The sequence below is a fragment of the Thermobia domestica genome, chromosome 2, assembly GCF_964235325.1.
Source record: "Thermobia domestica chromosome 2, izTheDome1.hap1.1, whole genome shotgun sequence".
NCBI classification, from domain to species: domain Eukaryota; kingdom Metazoa; phylum Arthropoda; class Insecta; order Zygentoma; family Lepismatidae; genus Thermobia; species Thermobia domestica.
In genome coordinates, this window is record NC_137455.1 from 85,897,864 (window position 1) to 85,921,426 (window position 23,563).

At 34.2% G+C, this 23,563-nt stretch overlaps 1 protein-coding gene across 3 annotated transcripts in view; it reads left to right on the forward strand.

Moving 5' to 3' along the window:
• Positions 1-200: 200 nt before the first annotated feature.
• gcm (glial cells missing) overlaps positions 201-23,563 on the forward strand; it is a 46,889-nt gene continuing 23,526 nt past the window's right edge. Inside the window, exon 1 of one of the 3 annotated variants that reach the window (XM_081743582.1) lies at positions 201-354. In XM_081743582.1, the coding sequence (XP_081599708.1) occupies positions 344-354 (11 nt within the window). In that variant the 5' untranslated portion in view covers positions 201-343. Of the gene's footprint in view, positions 355-8,254; positions 8,375-18,080; positions 18,250-23,563 lie in introns of those variants that run through there. The other 2 variants (XM_081743576.1, XM_081743590.1) reach the window with 2 other exon arrangements.

Here is a 23,563-nt window from a genome sequence, read left to right on the forward strand (position 1 = left end):
ACAAAGCAAACTGCAGTTAATGCTTTTGCAGAAGCTTGACTAAAAATACGTTTTTTTTTTTTTAATCTTTAGTCATCAACGCAATCAGGGGAAGCACCGATGATTATAGAGAAGATAATACTTTCGTTTTCCCACCAGACCTCTTTTTGCTTTTCATTGCAGTAGAGAAGAAAAGGCGGGGCTGTTAAAAGGATGCATGCTGCTATTGGCAGGGAGGCGGGACAACCTCGCTCGGCCAGGGATCGGAGCAGGCGAGCTGAAGTCTTGTCAGTGAGAGCGAAAACTCTGTGCAGGAAAGTCGGTGACGGAGCGAATAGTGACACAAACGGCAGCGCATCCCGATATGGTCATCCTGTGAGTACCGTTACTTTTATTTTATAATGTATATAACGGAGGATATTCCTCATCTATTCATTTGTTTGTTTATAAATTGTTTATGCTAATTAGTAATATTTACCGTATGATTTTACGTTATATATTAAAGTAAAGAGTTTGGCAATTCGAAATAGACATTCTATAGATTTTTTTTTATATTTTTAGTATTCTACCGATTGTGATTCACTTGAAAATTTCATTACAACATCAATGTAGCCATTTACCTTGGGGTCCAATCATCCGAAATAAAATTAGTTCAATTTCTGCGTGTAACACATAAAACCAAGCTCCTTGCCTTCATTGTATACGAAGGGGAGTACATAGCCGGTCAGACCAAATTAACATAAAATGATTTTTTTTTTTTTTAGTTTAACGTTCCACAATCATGCTCTCTAGGCTAAAGAAGCCGTATTATTAATGGAAGTGAATGATATGAAATTATATTTATTGTGCTCTCCAGCCGGGAATTGAACCAGGAACCACGTTCATCAAAGTTACACGTGCTAGACTAGCGGGCAGGCCTACAGATTTAACGTGTTTTATATGTTTTCAGCATATCTGTTATTTCTTCATTATTTTTGTCTTTCCATGTTGAAATTTGCTTCCTTTTAATTCATATACCTCCTCCGCTAATTACTTCAAGACTGTGATGAAAACATAAGATTTTTTATGTCTTTAATGGGAATTGAACTCGGGGATGTATGAACTATTTGGATCTACATACATCCATTATACTACATAAAATTGCATATGAAGATTTGAAGCAGCGTTATGTGTTCTGTGGTCTAGCAACTTTCTATGCTTATGTTTTTTTTTTTTTTTTTTTTAAATATAAGCCCTAAAACATGATGACATTCCCCACTGATCAAGTGCATAGTGCATGCAACTTTACTGCACGTGAACCCCGGTTCGATTTCGGGTGGGAAAGCATTTGGATTTTACTTTACACGGTAGATCCATGTCTCATAGGTATGGCCTTGGTGCTAAAAGGGTTGCTAAATTTGAAAAAAGTGAATTTTCCTCTTTTAGTTTTTGATTTCAGTAACACACTAATCTATATAAAATCCAGAAATATTTAACTTGTTATATGCTAGTGAAATGCGAAAAAATATAAGTATAGCCCTAATGAAAGAATACGTATAGAATAACCAAATAGGACAGTGTTTCCCAATCTTTCTGATGTACCTGATCCTTTGCGGTGATTGTTTATTCTTCGCAGCATCCACGACGCCAAAACTGATTTTTAAAAATATATTTTACACATCATAAAAATGAAGTGATAAATTACAATTTTACAAGACTAAACGTCTTTTATGACAATGCAATACTGTTATAAATGAAAATATTCGAAAAAATTACGATTAGACTATATTAATTGGGCTTAATACAGTATTATGAATTTAACATTCAACTAATGTGAAGGTAATTTTGTAATTTTTTCTTATCTTTTGGTATTCTATTCTTCTCAGTTGATAGAAACCTAAATAATGTATATTACAAGTATCCTAGATGGAATAACATGATAAGATAGAAGTTTAATGAAAATGAAATGTCCCGCGGACCCCAGATTGTGAAACACTGAAATAGGATATTTATTTTATGGCCAAAAATATAAATACGGCAAATGATTGAAATGTTTCAATTGTAATTTCCAATGAATAGGCTATTATTGTTCTGTAGTGAACGTATTTTGTAATCAATATTGGACAAATAAGAATGAATCCCTATGAAATACTATTAATATTCGTATGTGTCTCATTTACAGTGGCGTATTTATGATTTTGTTTCGGAGGAGGCTTTGCTAACTTTCGGGGGGGCTTTGCCTGAAAATGTGAAGATTCTGCAAGATATTTCATATACTTTACTATAGTAAATAAGATTTCGGGGGGGCTTAAGCCCGGAAGCCCCCCTAAATACGCCACTGCTTACTTATATAAATACAGTTCGTTGTGCGTCTAATATGTGACTCTTCGTACATACATAGAAACTTCATTTTATACGTGGTAATGGATTTTTGTAATAATAGAGCGATTATTTTCTCTCTCTCTAAATGGGATCAGGCTAACAATCCATTTTTTGGACGAGAAAGCTGCTCGAAACAAAATCTGTAGTTTATCCCCTTCCCTCGTACAGTCAACGTTTGTACTTTAAAGGCTAAAGAAAGCAAATAATAATTGTGTTGTTTTGTATTTTGGGTTTATGTGTTCTACAATTTTTCTCTAAAGGAAATAATGAGATATCAGTGATGATGATGAAGTGAAAGATGGTTGCATACTACATAACATACCTAGGTAGATGTCCTGACACGATATGTTATAGATACTAAAAAGAAACGGTCATTTGTTGTGAATATTCTTTGCACAACAGAAATTGCAGTGAGATGTTTAAACGGTTTTAACCAAATAATGAAGAATCCAGGTTTCTTTTTAATAGTGTTAGTGTAAAATTTTGGTTAAATTACAATGAGTCACTGGCAATTTGTTGCTAATTTATCTCTGTTCAAGTACAAAAGTGACACAAAATATACGAATGATATTAATAATAAAAACAATATTCACTGAGTATATGTAACCACAAAATTCTAACAAAACCGACTAATAAGTTAAACTATCTATGTTACTCTATTCAGTAAATACCTTAAAAAAATAAATAAATAATTTGGTTAAGTCCAGTTTTTGAAGTTTAACGTACGACGTTTAGGGTCTATGCTTCGAGGCGAAGGGAGGCGGTGATAATTATATAGCTCTAACGAACGACATAATAGATTGAAGAAAGTGGAAGGAAACGGGGCAACCCCCCGCACAAAGACATGGCGATGTACGCTATGGTGTAAGTTCACAATCTTATTAGTTGACGTTAAGAAATCTCAATGATATATTTATTTAGATAATATTAACTGCAAAGTTTAACTTAGTAAATGAATAAAGCCTAGTCTACATTAAAAATAGTAAATGTCTCTCAGTTGCTACTTGTAAAAATTAGATTGAAAACCGAAGGTGGCAATATGGTTATAGCCATCGTATACAGGTGCTCAACAAGATTTGTAGAAGTACTTGTTGAAAGATTTACACTGTATTTATTACGCTTGTTTGATCTTTAGTAACTTATGGATAATGGCGACCATAAAAAAATGTATTTACATTCAGATAGTAGGTGCAGATCGCTATGATGTAAATTAATGACAGTTTGCAGACCTCTTCTTATTGATTGATTGCAGGTGTGGCCGTCTCACCCTAAGGGCCTGAGAGCCAAGCTCCAAATTCAGCATTCTTAGTCCCAAGTTCACCATTCTTCCTCCAAAATTCACCATTCTTCCAACTGTGGTGGACAAACACCGTGCTCGTGGGTTTTCTCGGGGTTCTCCCGTTTCCTCCCACTTTCTTCATTCCACCATTTCACTCATTTCTCATAATCACCGTCTCCTTTAGCCTAACCGGCATATGCGTGGGACGTAAAACTCAAAGATATCATTTTCATTTTAATTTCACCATTCTTCCAACCAAATTTACTTTTCTCCCCCAAATTTACCACTCTTCAGTTTGATCCTACCATTTTGAATGAAAAATTATGTGCCCTTAAAGTAGCCTCATGAGCGCAAATTGCGTCCTAAAACCCGCCTGTAAGCACCAATAATTGGCTCTTAACGTCCCCTTTTTTGAGCACTGAGGCTATATGAATTGGAATCCACTTTTTAATGTGGGATCCAAATCAATACTCGACTTTGTATCCCCACCGGGAACCACATTCTTTTCTTATAGAACAAATCTGAGGCTCACCTTATGACGTCAGAACTATCGGTCATCCAAATTTCTGCACCATACGAAAAGTGTAAGAAACGACCATTACTTCAATTTGTAAATTCTATTCTAATATTTCTCGCTTTCTAAGTATTTGACATTCTTCGGTGTCTTTAAGAGTCTTCATCCCGGCGAAATTAAAATACCGCTAATTTTACAGTAATTATGTGATATCTTCAAATAGATAAAAGATAATTGAAATATGGAACAAGAGCGCCCTAGTCAATATTATTTTGCATGAGGTACCGTTACCACAAGTCACCTAGTAGCTTTCCGTTTTCAGTCATTTAGAAACGCGAAAATAAATGCCGATTTTCAAAATGGCTCGAAATCGAAAGCAGATAAGTGAGTCGTGATAACGGTTTCTCATGTAAAATAATATTGTCTAGGGCGCTCTTGTTCCACATTTCGATTATATTTTATCTATTTGAAGATATCACATAATTACTGTAAAATTAGCGGTATTTTAATTTCGCCGGGATGAAGACTCTAAAGTAGTGTTGTTCAGGAGAGGAGATGAGACGAGAAATAAGGTTGTTTCGTGTTGTCTCGTCTCATTTTATAACTTTATGTACAAAATTTATGTGCTGATTTTTTTCTGCGTTAGGAGAGATTCATTGAATGGTGTGCTATAGACTAATAACATTTAAACCATATTTATTAGGTCTATAGAAGTATATTGTGTGATGATCTGTTGAAATTCGTTAATTTTTTCAACATCAGTGCGGGTAGCGGTAGATTATCAAGCAAGTATGATATCCATAATTCCTCCCGTAGGAATACAAGAGGGAACAAATTTTTGATTGTCCATATCTTGAAATCAATTGGATGGATCCCATTAATCAAGGAACTCGATTTCTATCTCTTAACTTCCTACGTCGTGGCTAGAATTGATGGTGATTTGTCTAGTAGTTCTTGAGAGTTTGTCTCCCGGACAGACACATGGACAGAGAGAAAAAATATACAAAGGAGTTTTTGGGGAACCCATAATAATAATAATAATAATAATAATAATAATAATAATAATAATAATAATAATAATAATAATAATAATAATAATAATAATAATAATAATTTGTCTCATTACGTCTCCTATGCATTGCGTAGATCAAAGTTTGAAAGAAGATTAATTGAAACAGCACATAAAAATTCAGCTATTATCTTCGTTCGGAGCTTTATAATTTGAGTATCTGCAATAAAATAAAAATCCGCTTTTACATGTGTAGAAGTACCGTACCAAGCGGATACGAATTAACGGTTGGTTCTTGCGTATCGGAAGATCCTGGGTTCGAATCTTCTGACATGAATGAGCTTTTTTATAAAGGTTATTTTCCCATCAGTCTTACCAGATGAACGATGGAATAGTACATTTTTATATTTACTATAGGTCTTCGTCAATTGTACTTCAAAATTCCTTCTTATGATTTCATCTTAATAATTATTTGTAGTATGTTCAATGGCAGTATTCGAACTACAATTAACAAGGGCCAAGCAAGTAAGTTGACGACTTTTAGTATACACCTTTTAAGTCTGTGATAAACAGAATATCAAAAATAGAAATCTTAAGTTGATAAGAGATCCCATCTTTCAAAATGCAGGAAGAGAAAGGGGAGGGATTATTTGGTCAAAACAGTGAGAACATTGAATACTATTCTTATTCTAAGTAAAGGCTACCTTATATAAAAGGTAAAATCTAAAGGAATCCTCCTTTGCGTAGGCTAGTTGATTGAAATTTAACGTCATTTTTCAGCATCCACGCTATATGAGACCGAACCTACTGTTTAAAGTGGAATCCGAACCATTACTCAGATTTGTATCCGAGGCAGGCAAATACACCATCGGGAATCGAACCTGGGATTACGCCTACGAACATGACATACATTAGGCATTTGGCCACAAAGCGGAAGGAGAATCTTACTTTCAATGGGCATCCATTTAGATAGACACTTTCATCACCTTTTATATATTTTTTTCTTCTATTCGACCATTTATACGCAATATCCGATTGAAAGTGTCACACATATTGAAACAAATATATTTATTGGAGTATTGTAGAACGTATTTTAAGATATGACATTTGATGCTTCAGCCCGTGATGTTTGCCAATACTCATAATATTGGAGTGCAATTTAGAATTTACTATAGTATAGGTCAGGGCGCAAAATTTCAAAGTCAGACGCACTCGCCAATCCAAAAATGATGGTCGTCAGTAGCTCTCACGTACAAATTATTAAAGGTGTCTCCCCCCCCCCCCCAAGGCCGTTGGTTTCACAAAGAGATTACATCAGGACATAAAATTTCAAAATCAAACAATTAGATTGAGGATAATCAATTTTGAATTGCACAATTCATATACATGTTTAAAAAAACAATATCTTACCTTAAGACTTCGCTCTCTCTCTCTCTCTCTCTCTCTCTGGACTGAAGTACCAACTGTCGATTGCTATTTTTCGTATCAAAGCTCTTAAGTAAAAGGCCATTGATGGACATTGTCAGGAATTGTCAGATAAATATTTATTTATTTATCACTGATATCGTGACGTGATTCGAGGTACTGGGCTGTACTCCCAGCTGTTCTGGATTCAAACAGCTGGGGAAACAATCTCTCTCGTTGACGCGCAAGGAGGTAAACCATTTCGATTGAAGGTGAGAAAGGAGGGCCAAATTACAACGTTGTGAAAACTTCACTTTCTATGTCCGTTGAGAAAACTCCACAATTCCGTGTTTTCTCTCACTCAGTGACAATTATTTTTGTGCAGGAACAAAAACTGCGCAGCTCTGTGAGTTTAGGCAGAAACTATTCCTACTGAATACTGGTCGCCAGCTCTAAATTTTTAGTCGTTAATGGAGACCAGAAATTTTGCGCCCTGGTATAGGTATTACCATAATGGAAGGCGATTACTTTATGCGAATATTTAAGTAATTTGTATTCCAATAACAAGCTCAAAACTATGCAGTACTTTTCATGAAATGAAGTGAAAACTTTTAATAGGCCCTATGCCGGTTAGGCTAAAGGAGACAGTGATGATGAGAAATGAATGAAATGGTGGAATGAAGAGTGGGAGGAAACGGGAGAACCCTGTGAAAACCCACGCACATGGTGTTTGTCCACCACAAAGTTCACTTGGCGCAAGTTGGGATTGAACCGAGGACCCCATGCACCAGAGGTGAACGCTCTATCACTGAGCCACCGTGGGAGTCTCTGCAGTAATTTTTATATTTACATTATCTTTGGTGACCACGAAGTTCTTCCAATTCATTTTCCCCCATTCGTATTAACTAGAGCGAAATTTTTTGCGTTAGTTATAAAGCCATTAAAATAGAAAAAGACAAAAAAAGAAAGAAACTTAATTTTGCATGTCATTTTTAAATTAACTTTGTTGCTAAATCAGCAACAGAGGCAGTAACCTTGAGTCATACCAGAAAGTCTCTTTAACTGCGAGGGTGCATAGTAATGCCAAATACACACATATAAAACATGTGCAACAATTCCGTTTTGCCATTTCTTTTTTATGTTCATTCCATGTTTCAATTAAAGGGGCAGTTTATTCATAATTAACAAGCCTTCTTAATAATTAGTGCAATAAGTAACGTCTTTGGCAATGGGAAAGAAAAAGTTTTATAAATGTAACATTATAATGGAGTACATTACAGAAGCTCTCACAAGTCATCCTGTTTCAAATTTGATGTGGCGTGTTTTTAAAAAATGTATTTGTTGCCCCCCGCCCTTATTTTTTTTTCATATACATGTACTAGATGGAGTTCCATATTCGTTTCCTTACACGTGTGCAGACTCATCAACTAAGACTTGAATAAATTGCGCTAATGTAACTATATGTTGTCGCAGGAACACGAGTAAAAAAGAAAAAGACAAAAATGAAAAAAAGAATAAAGGCAAATTTCCTTGGGAAAAAGTCGCATAGCGTTTTGTAGATAATCCCTTGTTTTCTTGGCCGATGACCGGAAGTGTGAGTCACAAGTCCAAGTCTCTGATTGGCTGTGTTGTAAAGCGATGATCAAGATGGCGTTTTCTGTTCTAATAATGACTGTTGTTGACACAATCTTTGTAACACTGTTTAGAAGCTCGCAGTGTGTACAGCTTGTGGGCGTGGTGTGTCTGCTTTCTATAATAGTGTGAGACTTTTTCCTATGGTTTATAATTCCGATACACTTTTAACCTCAAACCCTGACCTCTTATACAGGTAAGGAAACGTTTTAGCTAAGAGTGGGAAAGAAAAGAGAGAAACTTGGATTTCAATAACCCCATTAAACTCTTGGTTATTTTTACTAAATATACGTATCGTAATCCATTGTCAATGTCTTTCCTCACTGTTGCTGCACCATTGCGCACCATGTGTCAGAAAGCGCACGAATACTTGTGTGACGTAGTATGTGTGTGTGTGTGTGTGTGTGTTTTCGTGCATGAAACACATTAAGTGCAACTTGATGTCCTCTTGTTTCTAAAACAATTATAGTAAAACACAACAGAAGCATCCGTTTTTGTTTGTTAAATTTATTTGGTATCCTTGCTATAGTACGCATCCTTTTACTTTTTTGTACAAGCACATTTTCTTTTAAATGACCACGTGTTTCTTGAAACATTTGTCACACCACACAAAGGAATTTGAAGTTAGCATAAACACGTGTTCTTATTTCCTTGGCTATGTATATAATGACTGGTACCGGTGCGCTATATAAAAGGAATTTTCTTGTTTATTAAAACTATTCAGCGTGAAACCTTATTTCTCTGGGTTCCTTTTGTATCGAAGAAATGACATTTTTAAAAATTAAATCTATTGATGAATAGGTTTGATAAGTAAAATGCATATATTTAATTTTAAAAATTTATTGATTGTTTCCAGGGCAGTCTATTTGGGGGAGAAGCACGAAAAAATTATCTTTTTTAAACTTTTCTTCATTCGATTGTGATTTGTTCAATTTTGAAATGCCCGTCAGCAACAAAATAATAATAAATTTTCTGTAGATTAAATAAAATAAAAAATAAATTTAAAAATATGGATTTAGCGACTTTCTAAACACCCTCAGTGACAAAAATAAAGTATATTTAAAATATTTAGTATATTTAAAATATTTAGTATATTTAAAATAAAATGAAATATTGAAGTTTTACGTCCCACGCTAATGTCTGCTAGGCTAAAAGAGACGGCGATGATGAGAAATGAATGAAATGGTGAAATGAAGAAAGTGGGAGGAAACAGGAGAACCACGAGAAAACGCACGCACATGGTATGTGTCCAACACAAAGTTCACTTGGCTCGAGCTGGGATCGAACCAAGGACCCCAAACAAAAGTTTAGTCCATTGATAATACAGCAGTTTAGCGACTCGAATAGCTACTTGGTTATTTTTATTTAAAATGAAAGTTGGTAAGAGTGAGGATCGTTGGAGAGGGGAACATAAAAGTTTGCAAGACACTCGCACGAAATCTGCTTGCGGGCCCAAAAAATCTACAGGTTGTATTAAATACACGTATTCAAGAGAATATTCTGACATTTGACTGAAGAAACCAGTAGTTAGAGGATTCTCAATTATGAAGATTGATTACCATATTTTTTATAAACTTACAATAAAGCACATGCAAACAAGGTGTAATTGAATGGTTGTTAAATGACAGTCATGGCAGAAAATATAGTTGTTAGAGTAATAATGATGAACTGACATTAAAATGAACGAACATTCACTGTAAAATTACAAGTATGGTTTGTCATTTACATCGTTCTATATTAATAACGATTTAATGGCAGTATGTTTGCCTGTGAATTAATGTAGTGAATGTTTGTAATTAGAGTTATGTACGAGACAAGAATTGAGGTTTTCTCGTCTCGAAAAAGTATCTGAAAGCGACGTCTCGTTTCGAAAAAGTTTCGTGATAGTGATATATCGGCACGAAAATTCTAATCTAATTGTAATTTTACTAGTAATATTACAGTGCAGATGGACTCTGAAATTAATTTTAAGTTCAAGTACAACAGTCACCAATATACTTCAACTGTAAAATAACATTAGGTTAAAAGTTAACTATGAAAACACCAAGACATATAGGGCGTCCAAATATACATGTAAATTAATAGTACATCTGCTTTCAGTGTACGTTGCGGTAATTCGAGTTCAAGATGTATTTAGTCATTATTAGCCAACATACCGAGATGAAATTCTTTAAAAAGAAAAAGATGAGCGTAGGTCTATGCACAAACGCTACAGAGAATATAGATACATTTCTAAACAAGTAAGTAAACCGTCAATGATTTCTACAATTACTTCTTAATCTTAAAAAGGTTGTCCATCCTTACTTACTTTAGATGAATGATGGGACAGTACATGCAACAGTTAATTACCAATGGCTTCATAAAATTATTAAGACTTTAATAAGTGTCGTGTCATGCACTGCAAAAGATAAAGAAACCACTTTCTTTGTATGTGTGTGTAGGAGGGGTTGAAGCGGTGGGAAATCAAAATGTGAGAGGGCTGTACTGGAATTTTTGCATAGGCTATAAGTATAGTAATTAATTTGGTAATTTGTCTTAGATCCTTGGATGCAACTGGCGAGCTCCCATGGGAATAAATCTCCCCCTCCTCCTCCCCCCCGCCGAAAGTCTATTTCTGGAACAAAAACACTGATAGTCATCACTATACGCTACGGATTCCTTAACATTTTCCCCAAAATTTCCCAGGTACTTTTTCTTCTTTTTTACAGCGACCTAGTAAACTCATAATAAGATTAGAATGAAGGTAGAGTGGAAAATATTTAATAATCCCCGTTCCACCAAGGGTCGATCCCGGGTCATCCAGTTAATATATAAATGCCATGGACTATGCCACTTTATGTTAGCAGCGCTGTAACTTGAAACTTTTCCGGGAGAAGAACAGGACCGTATTTACGCATGGGCCATGACCCGGGGCGGTAAATTTTTTCGGACTCTTTTTTTTTCCCTCGTACTTCTCCAGCAGTGATCTCATATTGATGAATAATCAAATCAACCATAATTTTATCAACTGAAACATTTTATTATTTATTGTATTATATAGACGAGAGGTTGAACGAATAGAACTTAGAGTTATAGAAGTTATAAGACACTTTTAATGAGGAACGCGGAACCTCTTATAGCATCTCGAATTTTTGTTGCGCCCATCTTGATAACTCGAACCTTGATTACTTCAAAAACTCGGTAACTCGATATGCTCTCTTTAGCTTCGAGTTATCGAGGTCCCACTGTATAAGGGGTTACTAATGGTACGCATTTCACTGAAAAGGACCCCAGATCATATTTCCATGTCATTTAAGATTTTTTTTTTTTTTTTTTTTTTTGAGTGGAGGATGTGATGAACCTATTCTATCCTATTCAGTCCTTTTCATGTTTGTATTGTAGCATATGGAGTAATTAATTTTTGAAGTGGGTCCCTCCCAAGTGGCATGAAGCTTAAATGGGAGCATTTGGCTTCTACTCCCACAAGTTGTCACGGGATGGTAAGGCTTCCTTGATGCTAATTTAAATCATAATCAGTAATAATATTACATTAAACTAATATCAATTTCATTTGCCGTTAATGTATCGAGTATGCAGGGGCGGATCCAGGGGGGGCGATCTGGGCGATCGGCCCCCCTTAGAAGAGGAAACTTTCTTGTTTTATATATAGGTCTATAAATAAAATCCATCCCAGAGTTTAGAGCCCTTAAAAGTAGCATTATGACAACCCACCGGTTCCCCCCATAAGTCGGTCCTGCATCCGCCCCTGCCAGTATGTTTACCAAAGTAACTTAACAAAATGAAAAATAAAGCTTAGTTTAGTAATAGAAAGAATTTCTCATTACTCGTTGGTTTCTTTTTAACGCCGGTGTCTGTATTTGAAAAGGAAAGAACAATCAAGTTCACGTGACGCTGATAAGAGAGAAGGTTAACGCCGTAGATCATACAAAAGAACTTAAACATGCTGCTTACTTAGTTTACTACCTTTCGAGCGAAAATCCTGTTTTTACGTGACGTCATATGATAACAGCTCAACGAAAGGAAGAAATTTAAAAAAAGTTATGAGTACAGAAACAAAAACAAATTAAATCTTTTGTTTGTTTTGATGGTTAAAACACTGTTTTTCTTTTAGTTTTCTAAACTCTTACCTTATTATTAATTTGTCTAATCAGTCTAAGAATAATCGGAGTAAAATAAGAATAGAGTGTAATTTTTTAAAAAAAAGCTTGTTAATACTAAGCGGATTGGAAAAGAAGTCCTAACGTTTCCACTCATAGAGAATTACTTTTTATGTGAATTATCTTTCTAGCATTAAAGAAAGGGAAAAAATATTTTAAATTTTAAATTTTAATTTATATTTTAAATAGAAATTCTAGCACTATCATAAAGATCTGGTAAGAGTTTATTTATTTATTTATTTATAATAATAATAATAATAATAATAATAATAATAATAATAATAATAATTATTATTATTATTATTATTATTATTATTATTATTATTATTATTATTATTATTATTTCTCGTTTGTAAAGTGCCATTTGAAATTTTTTTTTAAATTTGAAAATTTAAAAGTTTTTTTAGGTTGTTTTCTTATTCTCTCTTTTAACTTTCTTTCTCTTTTCCTATCATCTTTTTTCTTTTATCTTTGCTTTTTTTGGGATACTACACATCTTTTTATTATTATTATTATCTCGGTTATGAGTTTCACATGCCATATGCTTATTTTGTATTCTTTGGTAAATTTATCTTATTTTATTTCTGTCTTTGTATGAGTGTACTTTAATTAAGATGTCAATTGATTTGAAAATCATGCTTATATTATTTTATGATTTTCATGTATGTTCATTTGTAACTTTGACTATATGTATGTTCCTTTTAATATGTTATATACTTTTTTTCCTACTGTATACTCATATCAATGTTATTTTAGTCTCATGACAGGGTGTACTTGTTTGAGATGTACTTAAGATGATATTTCTGCTTATTTGTTTTCTCATTATGCTTTTCATTGTATTTCTATCTGTAATACCCATTGCATGTATTTTTTTTTTTTTTTTTTTTGCATGTTTCATTTTTATGTTATTTAAATGTAAGCGCCCTATATTTCTATAATCCTTCTTGGGGGCATTTTGTGGCTGTAGGTGTTTGTCCCTAATAAACATTTAAACATTATTATTATTATTATAAGTATTCTGTCTTTTGGCAGGCCCTGAGACTAATGAGGACATTTTTCTTCTTAATTTTCGATTCGGGCCTGGAAATATTTCATCCACGTTTGTCCATCTTCAACTTCCTCTTTTAACTCCCAGTATTTTCTTCTATTTTTCAAATCATCGATCACTTGTGTTCTTCCTATTTCTCGTTTTCCTTCCATCTTTCCTTCTATGGCGGTATGAAGAAGACAATCTCTTCGCAAGATGTGTCGTCCAATCCAATTGGTCTTTCTACGAAGGATGGTGGCTACAAGCGTCCTCTTCTCTCCTATCCGTTTTAAAACATTTTCGTTTGTTACTCTCTCTCTGTCCATTATATCTTCTCCATCTTCCTCCAACACCACATCTCGAAGCTCTCTAAATATTTCTTCTCTAACTTAACGGTGCTGACTACGCACGCCATCTTTACTTTTTAGCGCATTGATTTATGAGAGGATTTCTTTCTTTCTTTTTTGAGTCGAAGTTCACCTTTCATTTTCAGCACTGCGGCTATATGAGACAGACCTATAGTTTAAAATGGGATCTGAATAACCTTAATGCGTTCATATTTTTTAATACTCTTCCACCGGGAATCGAACCCAGGACCACGTGTAGTAAAGGCACACACACACTAGCCACTATATCAGTTAAAGGAGGGCCATTTCTTTTTTGAAACTAGGAGGGCCATTTGCATTCGTACATAAATTAAATATCATTCAAGTTAAGAATCATGATTAAATATTAAACTTATGCATAATACAATTTAATTAAACATTTAAATAGATTTGAGGAAAAAAACAGTAAAATCAAAACGTTAAAGTTACTGTTTATTTAAAAAAAAAAGAAAAGAAAGAGAAGGAAAAGATTTCCTTATACACAGTCAATAGCTGCTAATTAATCCATCCATGCAGTATTTCAGTTTGATAGGGATGCTGTCTCTGGCCAACATTATTTAATATATATAATAATAGAAGAGATAGTGAGAAAGAGCTTGCATAATGAAGACGGCATTCCAGTAAGAGGTAGAATGATTAGGTGTATACGGTTTGTAGATGATATGGCGTTTGTTGCGAAATCTGAAGAGAAAATCAATAACATGTTAGAAAACTTGAGGAAGGGCTGTAAAGAATATGGGATGAAAATAAATGTTTAAAGACAAAAGCCATGTTGATTGGAACGAAGCAGTCAGTGTCAAATATAGAAGTAGGAGAGAAGAAAATAGAACAGGTGACTAGTTTTCGATACCTAGGGTGGTATTATTAGTAATGATATGAAGTGTGAATGTGAAATAAAAGCAAGGACAGGAATGGTGAAAGAAGCCTTTAGGACGAAGAATATATACTATTTTGTGGGACCTTGAATAAATAGATGAGTTAAAAAAAACTCATAAAATGTTTCGTGTGGAGTATTGTCCTGTACGGGTCATAAACATGGAGAAATGATGAATGAAAATTACGCAAAAGTCATGAAAAACGACTGAAGCTTTCGAAATGTGGTGTGGAGAAGAATGGAGAGAGTGGAAAACGAATGAGAGTCTGTTAGGTATAGTGGGGGAGAAAATAACAAATTTAGACATTATTAAGAAGAGGAAAAGAAACTGGTTGGGACATTGGCTAAAAAGGAACTGTATCATGAGGGACGTGCTAGTGAGTATGGTGGAAGGAAAGAGAGAAAGGGGGCGAAGGAGACTACAATTAAAGGACGATACGTGAAAACGAAGAGGTTAGCGGAAGACGCCAGTGGAACATGGAAGTTTCTCAGTTGCAACAAGTGACCTGCCAATACTGGCAGAATACCTATGATGATTATTTAAACTTGTTGCGGGTGCTGTACGTGTGTGGTATTTATTTAACTCAAATCTTCCGGGCTGATTTCAGTTCAACCTACACCGAGATCTTCATTGATGCGTTAGAATGAATGGTTATAGCTTACACATCATTACGTTTACATTCTAAGGAGTTAACTGTAGTATAAAATGTGGCGGAAGGAGTGAGACAATAGAATAGTAATAACTCACGTCTTTACGTTAGGTCTTCTTATGATTTTCTTAAAATGGGATGCATGTACCACTTACAGATACGAGAAACCGAGTTCACTAGTTTTGTCTTTCGGAAATCATTTTTAGATCCGAATTTGGATGGAATTCAATTGCAATGACTTCGAACACGTGTCAATGAGTTCTATGAGTCAGGAGAGAAATAGTTGTGCATGTTGCAAATATTTCTCAGTAGTAGTTTCAAATACTAAAGAATTTTACTCGCTTTCTACTAAAACTTATTTGCCTACTTTTATAATACGTACGTCTATCAATAAGAAAAACATGGTTTTTACATGACAATATTAGGACTTCTTTGTTTTTAATGCGTATGTTGATTTTGTCCAACAGGTTATACACTAAAAAATCTGATTTTTGTAATAATGATCCATACACTATGCATACATCTCTTATTTTATGTTTCTCTGACCAGCAAATAAAAATAGTATATACTAGAGACGTTTAGAATTCTTACAAAGCAATGTGTCGGCTATCTTATGTAAAATAAACTGAAGATATGACAAAATTATTACAACTTGTTTCCAGAAAATTGTTCAAAAGAAACAGTCCAATGTATAGGAAATAATTAGCAACAATCTTCTCACATCTAGTATGTGGGGTCCCTGGTTTGATTCCAGTTCGTGATAGGTGGATTTTGTGGTGGACAAACACCGTGAGCATGGGTTTTCTTAGGGTTCTCCCATTTTCTTCCACTTCCTTCATTCTGCTATTTCATTCATCATCATCATCACCGTTTCCCTTGACCTCGGAGCATAGACGTGAGACGTTAAACCATAATTTCAAGAAGTCTTATATAATCTTTATATATGAGATACAGTATTTAGGTTATAACTTAACCAATTTATTTATTTATTATTTATTTATTGACACAACAGACATTACTGCCCAATTACAGTATCTACATATAAACTTGAATTCATAATGTTAGAGTATAACGTAAAACTTGAATACAAAAATTAAATTATAATGAAGCTGATGCTTGAATATAGAATATTAAATTAAAATAATACATTTTACTTAAACTTTTTTTTTTTTTTTTTTTTTTTTTTACAGAACACACAATATTAGTTTTTAGAATGAATTTTCAGAACAATGAAATATATCTACATCTTCATAATTCTTAATGATTTTATTGTATGTAGCACAAATTCTCCATGTAGGTGACATGCAGTGCATTTGTACGTGCCTTCCTGCAGTAGAATAGGCAACTATTTCTCTTGTGTGTTTTGAGGGATGGAATCTGGATCATTATTTTTGCTATTATGTCTATACAGTCTATTTTGTTGTGCAAAAGTCTGTGTAAGAAAAGCAGGTCGTTGAACGTCCGTCTTTGTTCAAGAGTCTGAAGTGTAAAGTTATCAAGTAAATTATCATACGGTTCGCATTTTGGGTAAAGTCCTGTCCGTTTGTATGTCAGAAAACGTATGAATTTGCTTTGTATCTGCTCTACTTTTTGACTTCGTGTTTTCAAAGTGTTCCAAATAAGTGAGGTATATTCAAGTTTGGATCTTACGTAAGAAATATAAAGCGCTTTTAAAGTGTTACCATTTGTAAATACGCACAGAGACTCATAATGCAATTTATTTTTTTCCTTTCTTTTTTAAAAAATATTAATGATTACATATGAAATGAAATGATTTCCAATTTATCTGCTGAGAACTTAAAATGCTGATAATTTCCTGTTAAGACTATGTATATCTTCTCTAAATGTTTCAAATATTTCTTTAAAATAAAAGGTATTTTAATATAAGAAGAAAGATCATTATAATTTCCTTTTCATAATTGTATTTATATCATTTTTTATTTTTTATTTTTGAATAAATTCATGCTGGCCTTAAGGAATTTCATAGCGTACAGTCCCCTAGGTTGTTAGCATTCTTGCCCTTTGTGCTGGAGACTCGTGTTTCAATTCTCCTGTTGAATTACCTGAAGTTCTGTTCTCACATTAATGATTTTAGTACAAATTAGCCTTGCACATTGTATTTAGAGATTTGTTTCTCGTTTCCTGCGACTGCCTTGCTGAAAATGAATGTTTAACTGTAGAGAATCATTTCTGTAAACAGCGCCTCTCTCTCTCTCTCTTCTCTCTCTCTCTCTCTCTCTCTCTCTCTCACACACACACACACACACATAAACACATACGTATAGTTAGAGGTAACTGTCAGTCAACACTGCTTATAGTGGACTGGGATTTCCTTCAAACTTTTATTTACTTTTACACGCCACAGAATGACGACAAGGTCTATGTACGCTCTTGCGGTGACGTGTGTTAACTCACAATGAACTGGTAAGATTGTCAGCTAAGGTTGTTAACATCAACAACAAAACCTCACGTTGGTTGCTCCTCAACAAAGCCAGCAGCTAATATATATACAAACTAACGACTATACAATACATGTAGTGGATCTACTCTGTCTGTACTTCTCGTTTCGTCCTTCCGAGATTAAAAATAATCCATCTCTCTGTTTCTCTCTCTCTTCTTTCCCTCCCTAAAAATCTTCTAATATATCACCAGTGACTCCTCCCACTGCACTGTAACTTTGAGATTTGATTGGCAGAGGCAGGTGAGAGACCTCGTGGTTGGTTGTTTGTAGTAGCTGTTTTTGTCACTTGTCGCCGCTTGTGCGCCTGAGGGCTCGGCCAGCGCCGCCAGTTGCTTTGCGGGGGAGTAGGCAGTTTGATTGCGTGTGGGCAACAAGTGAACGGAGTGATTTTCTGCTGAGTGAATTGAGAGCGAGAGATATTCCGACCAGGTGGTAAACGACGAATGGGAGGAGATGCTCACCGTTCGACCGCAAGTTCTCTCTCCGGGATAATGCAGCGTTCACGCATCTCTCAAGGTACTTTTTGATATACCCATCCGCTCAATTCGTTTCCCGATCATTTTGATCATCAATGCAATTTAACTGTAAATTTATTGAACGATCTGTCATATCCAGTTATACTTTTTTTTTTTTTTTTTTTTTTTTGCTAGGCTACTGAAAGATTTTATAATACAAGTAGCTAATTAGTTATTCTAAATTTGCACAATATTTTAATTTTTAAATTACATTGCTCATTCCGTTTATGGTTGCGCAAGCAAAAAACGAGACGAGACAGATCTCTTCCAATAGAAACAATTACATTCTTTGAAACGAAACATCACTTTCACAAATCTTTTCGAGACGAGATTGCCTCAATTCTTGTACTGTGTGTGTAGCTAATTCCGTTTCTTCATCGGACAATACAGTACACGATTCGGAAATATACGTTGAAGAAGAAAATGTTTCGAAAACTTTATTGTAGGATCTATCTCGGTATTCCCTTCGTGAATTTACAACATCTAGAAAAATGTTGGGGTTCTTAAATTTAAATTCGGGACACCACTATTAAAGTGTTCAGAACAGTGTCTCTAATATGTCGAGCTCAATTGCATTAACTTTTCAAAAAAGATTTGTAATTGTGTGTATAAAATAGATTTTTCATCCTTATTTGTGGGAAATATATTTACAATTTGTACAGTCTTGTGCAAAATATCGTGGCCACCCACTTCTCTAAAAGGCTATATTTTGCAACCATATATACAAAATTCAAATGCTTGTCCCTAGATAAGATCGCAATTGGCCTAAAAAAATTTGTTTGATTTAATTCCTAAACTAGGTTAGAATACAGGGCTTTTTAAAGAGAAGTGGGTGGCTAGGTTTTTTTTTTGAACAGGACTGTACATAATGATAATATACGATTTTTCTCAAACAATAAGTGTTAGTTCGTTAATCAATGGAATACTATATCTATGATCCAGGTGTATAGAGGATCATGCAGAATTTAATTGCGTATCTGATTTCTTGTCCGTTCAAAAAGTTACAGTGTATATCTTATGACTACTAATAGACATATGTAAGTTAACATACGCTGCTCGTGAGGGAAGTCATACCCACTAAAAATTAAAGTTTTTCTTACTTCAACTAATAAAAGAAAACTTTCGTGACGTACTAATTGTTGTATAGAACAATTAATACATTAGATACCTTTATTTCCTTCATTTCAAGCGAAAAATTTTAATTTTTAGTAGTATGATTTCCCTCACAGGCCGCCAGTGCATGTAATAAAGTTATAATTAATTAGTTGTTGTAGAGGAGAATGTCCCTAATCCTAATTCTCAACGCATCCTTCGATTCAAATTTCCTAAATTTCCCGTTTCCCATGTTGTCATTTGAATTTCAAGAAAAAAAAAAACAACCATCTTACTCCTGAGCAACTACCTTACTGGTTCATCTAGCTAATCAAGTAAATGAGTTATAACTCATCTTTCGGAGCAACTTTCAGACACGGTATCCCTATAATTTTAGACCAAAATGTAAAGAAGCGTCATCATAAATGTTCAATTGGAACTGCAATTAAATACTTAATGACACCGAAGATCCGTATTACTTTTTAGTTTTCTTTTTATAACAGGGGGCCGCGGTGGCTCAGTGATAGAGCGTTCACCTCTGGTGCTAGGGGTCTCGGGTTCAAACCCTGCTCCCGCCAAGTGAACTTTGTGGTGGACAAACACCGTGTGCGTGGGTTTTCTCGGGGTTCTCCCGTTTCATCCCACTTTCTTCATTCCACCATTTCATTCATTACTCATTATCACCGTCTCCTTTAGCCTAACCGGCATAACCGTGGGACGTAAAAACTCAAAATTTCATTTTTTTTCTTTTTATAACAATGCAGATGACTGTATGTGATATGCAAATGTTTCAAAAGAAGTTTGTATTTTGGTTTAAAAAAAAAAAGAAAATTATCTAGTTCACATTTTACTTACGTATGATGCCTCACAGTAACTGAGCACACACACACACATAGTATTTATATAATTTACACTTCTGTACTTTTGTTTATAACAAAAGCATTTAGCTTGATTATAAAAGAGCATTGTAGCAACATTTCTTACAATGTTTAATAATTACTTAAGTAAGAATTCTTACATATTTTAGAGTGTTTAACTTGAATGAGTTGTTTCCCCTTATTATGATCAATGATAACAGACATTAGCGAAGCAATTTTTCAACGATATGATAATTTTAAGGACTGTTAGTAAAACAGAAAACAAGAGGTTAAATTAAACGTAACCCCAGTATTCCTAGTCAGTGAATCGTGAAAGATGCTACATTTAAACTTAGCTTTATTTAAAACTACAACGTAACTTATGTGTCGCGTTCGATTCCCAGTGGGGGCACTCAGTCGAAAAAGTGTAAAAAGTTTTTTCAGACCAGCCACCCTGAATGAGGTTTTCTTTTGTTTTCCTCATTCACACCAGGCAAATGCCGGGGTGGTACCTAACATATAGGTCCCAGGTCGCTTCCTTCCTTTCCCAATCCTTTCTTCCTCCCCCTTTTCCCGGATAGTGTGCTCGCCGAGGGACGTTATCCCTCACAACGTGATGGGAGATGCCGAAAGCCCAGAAATCTAAATCCTAAGTAAATTATTTGTTGCAAATTCAGAGTTAAGAAGGTTCTTTGTATCTGTTTTGTGCTTATAGATATAGAAATATATTTTATAAAAAAAATACGAAAGGAAATTTGGGCTATTTTCTTACATAAAGGCCTAGATAGAGTAGAATATACATTAGTTTAAAGCAGTAAGTTTTAAAAAATGTCATTAAAAATTAGGCCACCAAATAAATTTTCCACTCGTGGTACTGAATATTGCTTATTTTCTACTATCTTTGATCGTTGTAATAATACGAGTAATAATAATATAAAATTCGTAATTTTGTACCAATTTGATCTTGCCAGTGCTGTGCATTCATTTTTTTTTAATGCAGCGATTTACACAAGTTGTTTAAAAAGTCCCCCTGCAATACATTTTCAATGTATGGCCAATGTACGTCTCTAGCACGACTGTTAAGGGACTTTTGTGACACCCTGTATATTCCTCTATATGTAAAGAATTTATATGATCTCGTATTTGTATGAAGTCTTTAAAAAGCTAGGAAAAAAGGAGAAAAGAAAAGAAAATTATAGTAGTTTGTTCGTACACATCCTGTTCGCTTACGGAACCAAAACTGCAAATAAGTTCGGGTGGTTGCATACGCAGTAGGGTAACTACAACACAGAATGAACATATGAATTACTAAAATTACTGGTTTACATCGAAGCCACCAACAAAAAAGGTTTTAAAAAGCACTACAAAAAAGTATGTTATTGGAATTTATCCCAGTTACTTTCATAAATAAATCTACAAAACATTAAAGACTTTTTTAAAAGGCTAGATATGTGCATGTTAGGATGTATTACTGAAAATTTAGTTCAGACTATAATGTAACATCAATCATCCATGGAAAGACCGATCAACTGTAAAATACAAGGTAAAAGGGTTCTGTTTAAAACATAACAGAAGAAAATGTAAAATGGTTCCACTGCCCTGTAATATTTTTATTTTAGTTTTAGTTTTGTAATTAGTATTTCCAATTGAAATCATGTGTAATGCGTGATAGACAACACTTTATACTTAAAATAACATTTGAATTATTCACTGGCAAATCCGCTATCATCCCATCGCTGTAAAATTACAGGGATGCGTAACTCAAGAAATACGGTTGATGTTGTAATAATGATGAATATTAATATATCATCAAACACTTCTTATTTCAATATCAGCAGTAATATAATTTTACAGTGGATGAAAGTCGAGTGGACCTATTGGCCCTAAAGATATGTTTCATTTTAGCATTAATTTAAATAGCAAGATCAACTTCGAACTAGTTTTTTATTAAGTTACTTTTATTGAAATACATAGGGGGAGCGGGTAGAAGGAGACTTAATTTAGAAAGGTATATATAAAAACTCTTCATTTAAAACAAGGAAAACGCATCTCAGGGTTTCAGGAAATTTTCGTTTCAAGAGGTTAATTGTCTTTCTGTAATATCTTCCTTCATATTCAAATCAACGTTGCCTATCGTTTATGATTATATCACTGAGAAAAGACTGAACAGTTTGATATGAAATGTGGAACATAGTTAGTACCTACCTCGACCTAAGATTTTATAGTGTTACTTTGATTAAATGGCGTATCCTAAAGGGAGAAGAAGGATATTAAGGTTATACCAAAATAGAGTATCTCACGACCTCCTCAAGCTAAAGACATAAAACTCAGTATATAAACTTACAAAATCCTCATTAAAAATATGCGGACACGTTTCCCGGTGTAGTGGCTCCACATGGCGTAGTCGCTGACGCTCTCACCTTTGGTGCGAGCGGTCCCGGGTTCGATTTCTGGTGGAGGTACTCGGTCGAAAAAGTGTAACAGCTTTCTCAAGCCAGCCATCCTGAATGAGGTTTTCCTGGGTTTTTCTCATTCATACCAAGCAAATGCCGGGATGGTATTCAACATACAAGTCCCAGGCCGCTTCCTTCCTTTCCCAATCCATTCTTCCTACCCTTTCCTCGGATAGTGTGATCGCGTGACGGGCTAACATGGCCATAGATGCCGAAAGCTCAGAAATCTAAAAATCCTAATCCTAATCCGTTTCCTAGCGTTTTGAAATTTCCCGTTTTAAGGTGGAAAGGGATATGAATACTTTCCATAAATAGTATTTTCCCCGTGCGAAGAATATACAACTCGTGTGATGAATATAATGAGTGTATATATACTATTACACTATTTACGCTAAAGAGATGAGCTATTAAGGAAAACGATTATAATTAATAAACGGAAGAATCCCGATAAAATGCATTAATATTGTACCACAAAACATTAGCAAAAATGCAAAATTTAATTCTTTACAGATCAAAGTATTTTATGAAATAAAAAATCCAAAATATTGAAGTAACTAAAATAAATTTCTTCTCGTTATTTCATGGTATGGTACTCATCTTTAAAACTGAAGAAATGCAATTTGTAACTTTATAGTTTAGTACTATACTTTTAAAAGTGTATATTTTTTATATATATATTAATAAAAGAAAACTGACAAAAGCAACAAATATATTAATAACACTTGTAAAACAGTTTCAACAATATAGCTGGTGTTATAAAACTGTTTCACAAGTGTTATTACAGATTTGTTGTTTTGGTCAGTTTTGATACAAATGTAGTTTTGTATAAATACGTATATTAAAGCGTTAATGTGTCCTATTGTAATAAGAAATGGAGGAGAAGTACAGGATGTCCCATAAGTCTGGAAACAAG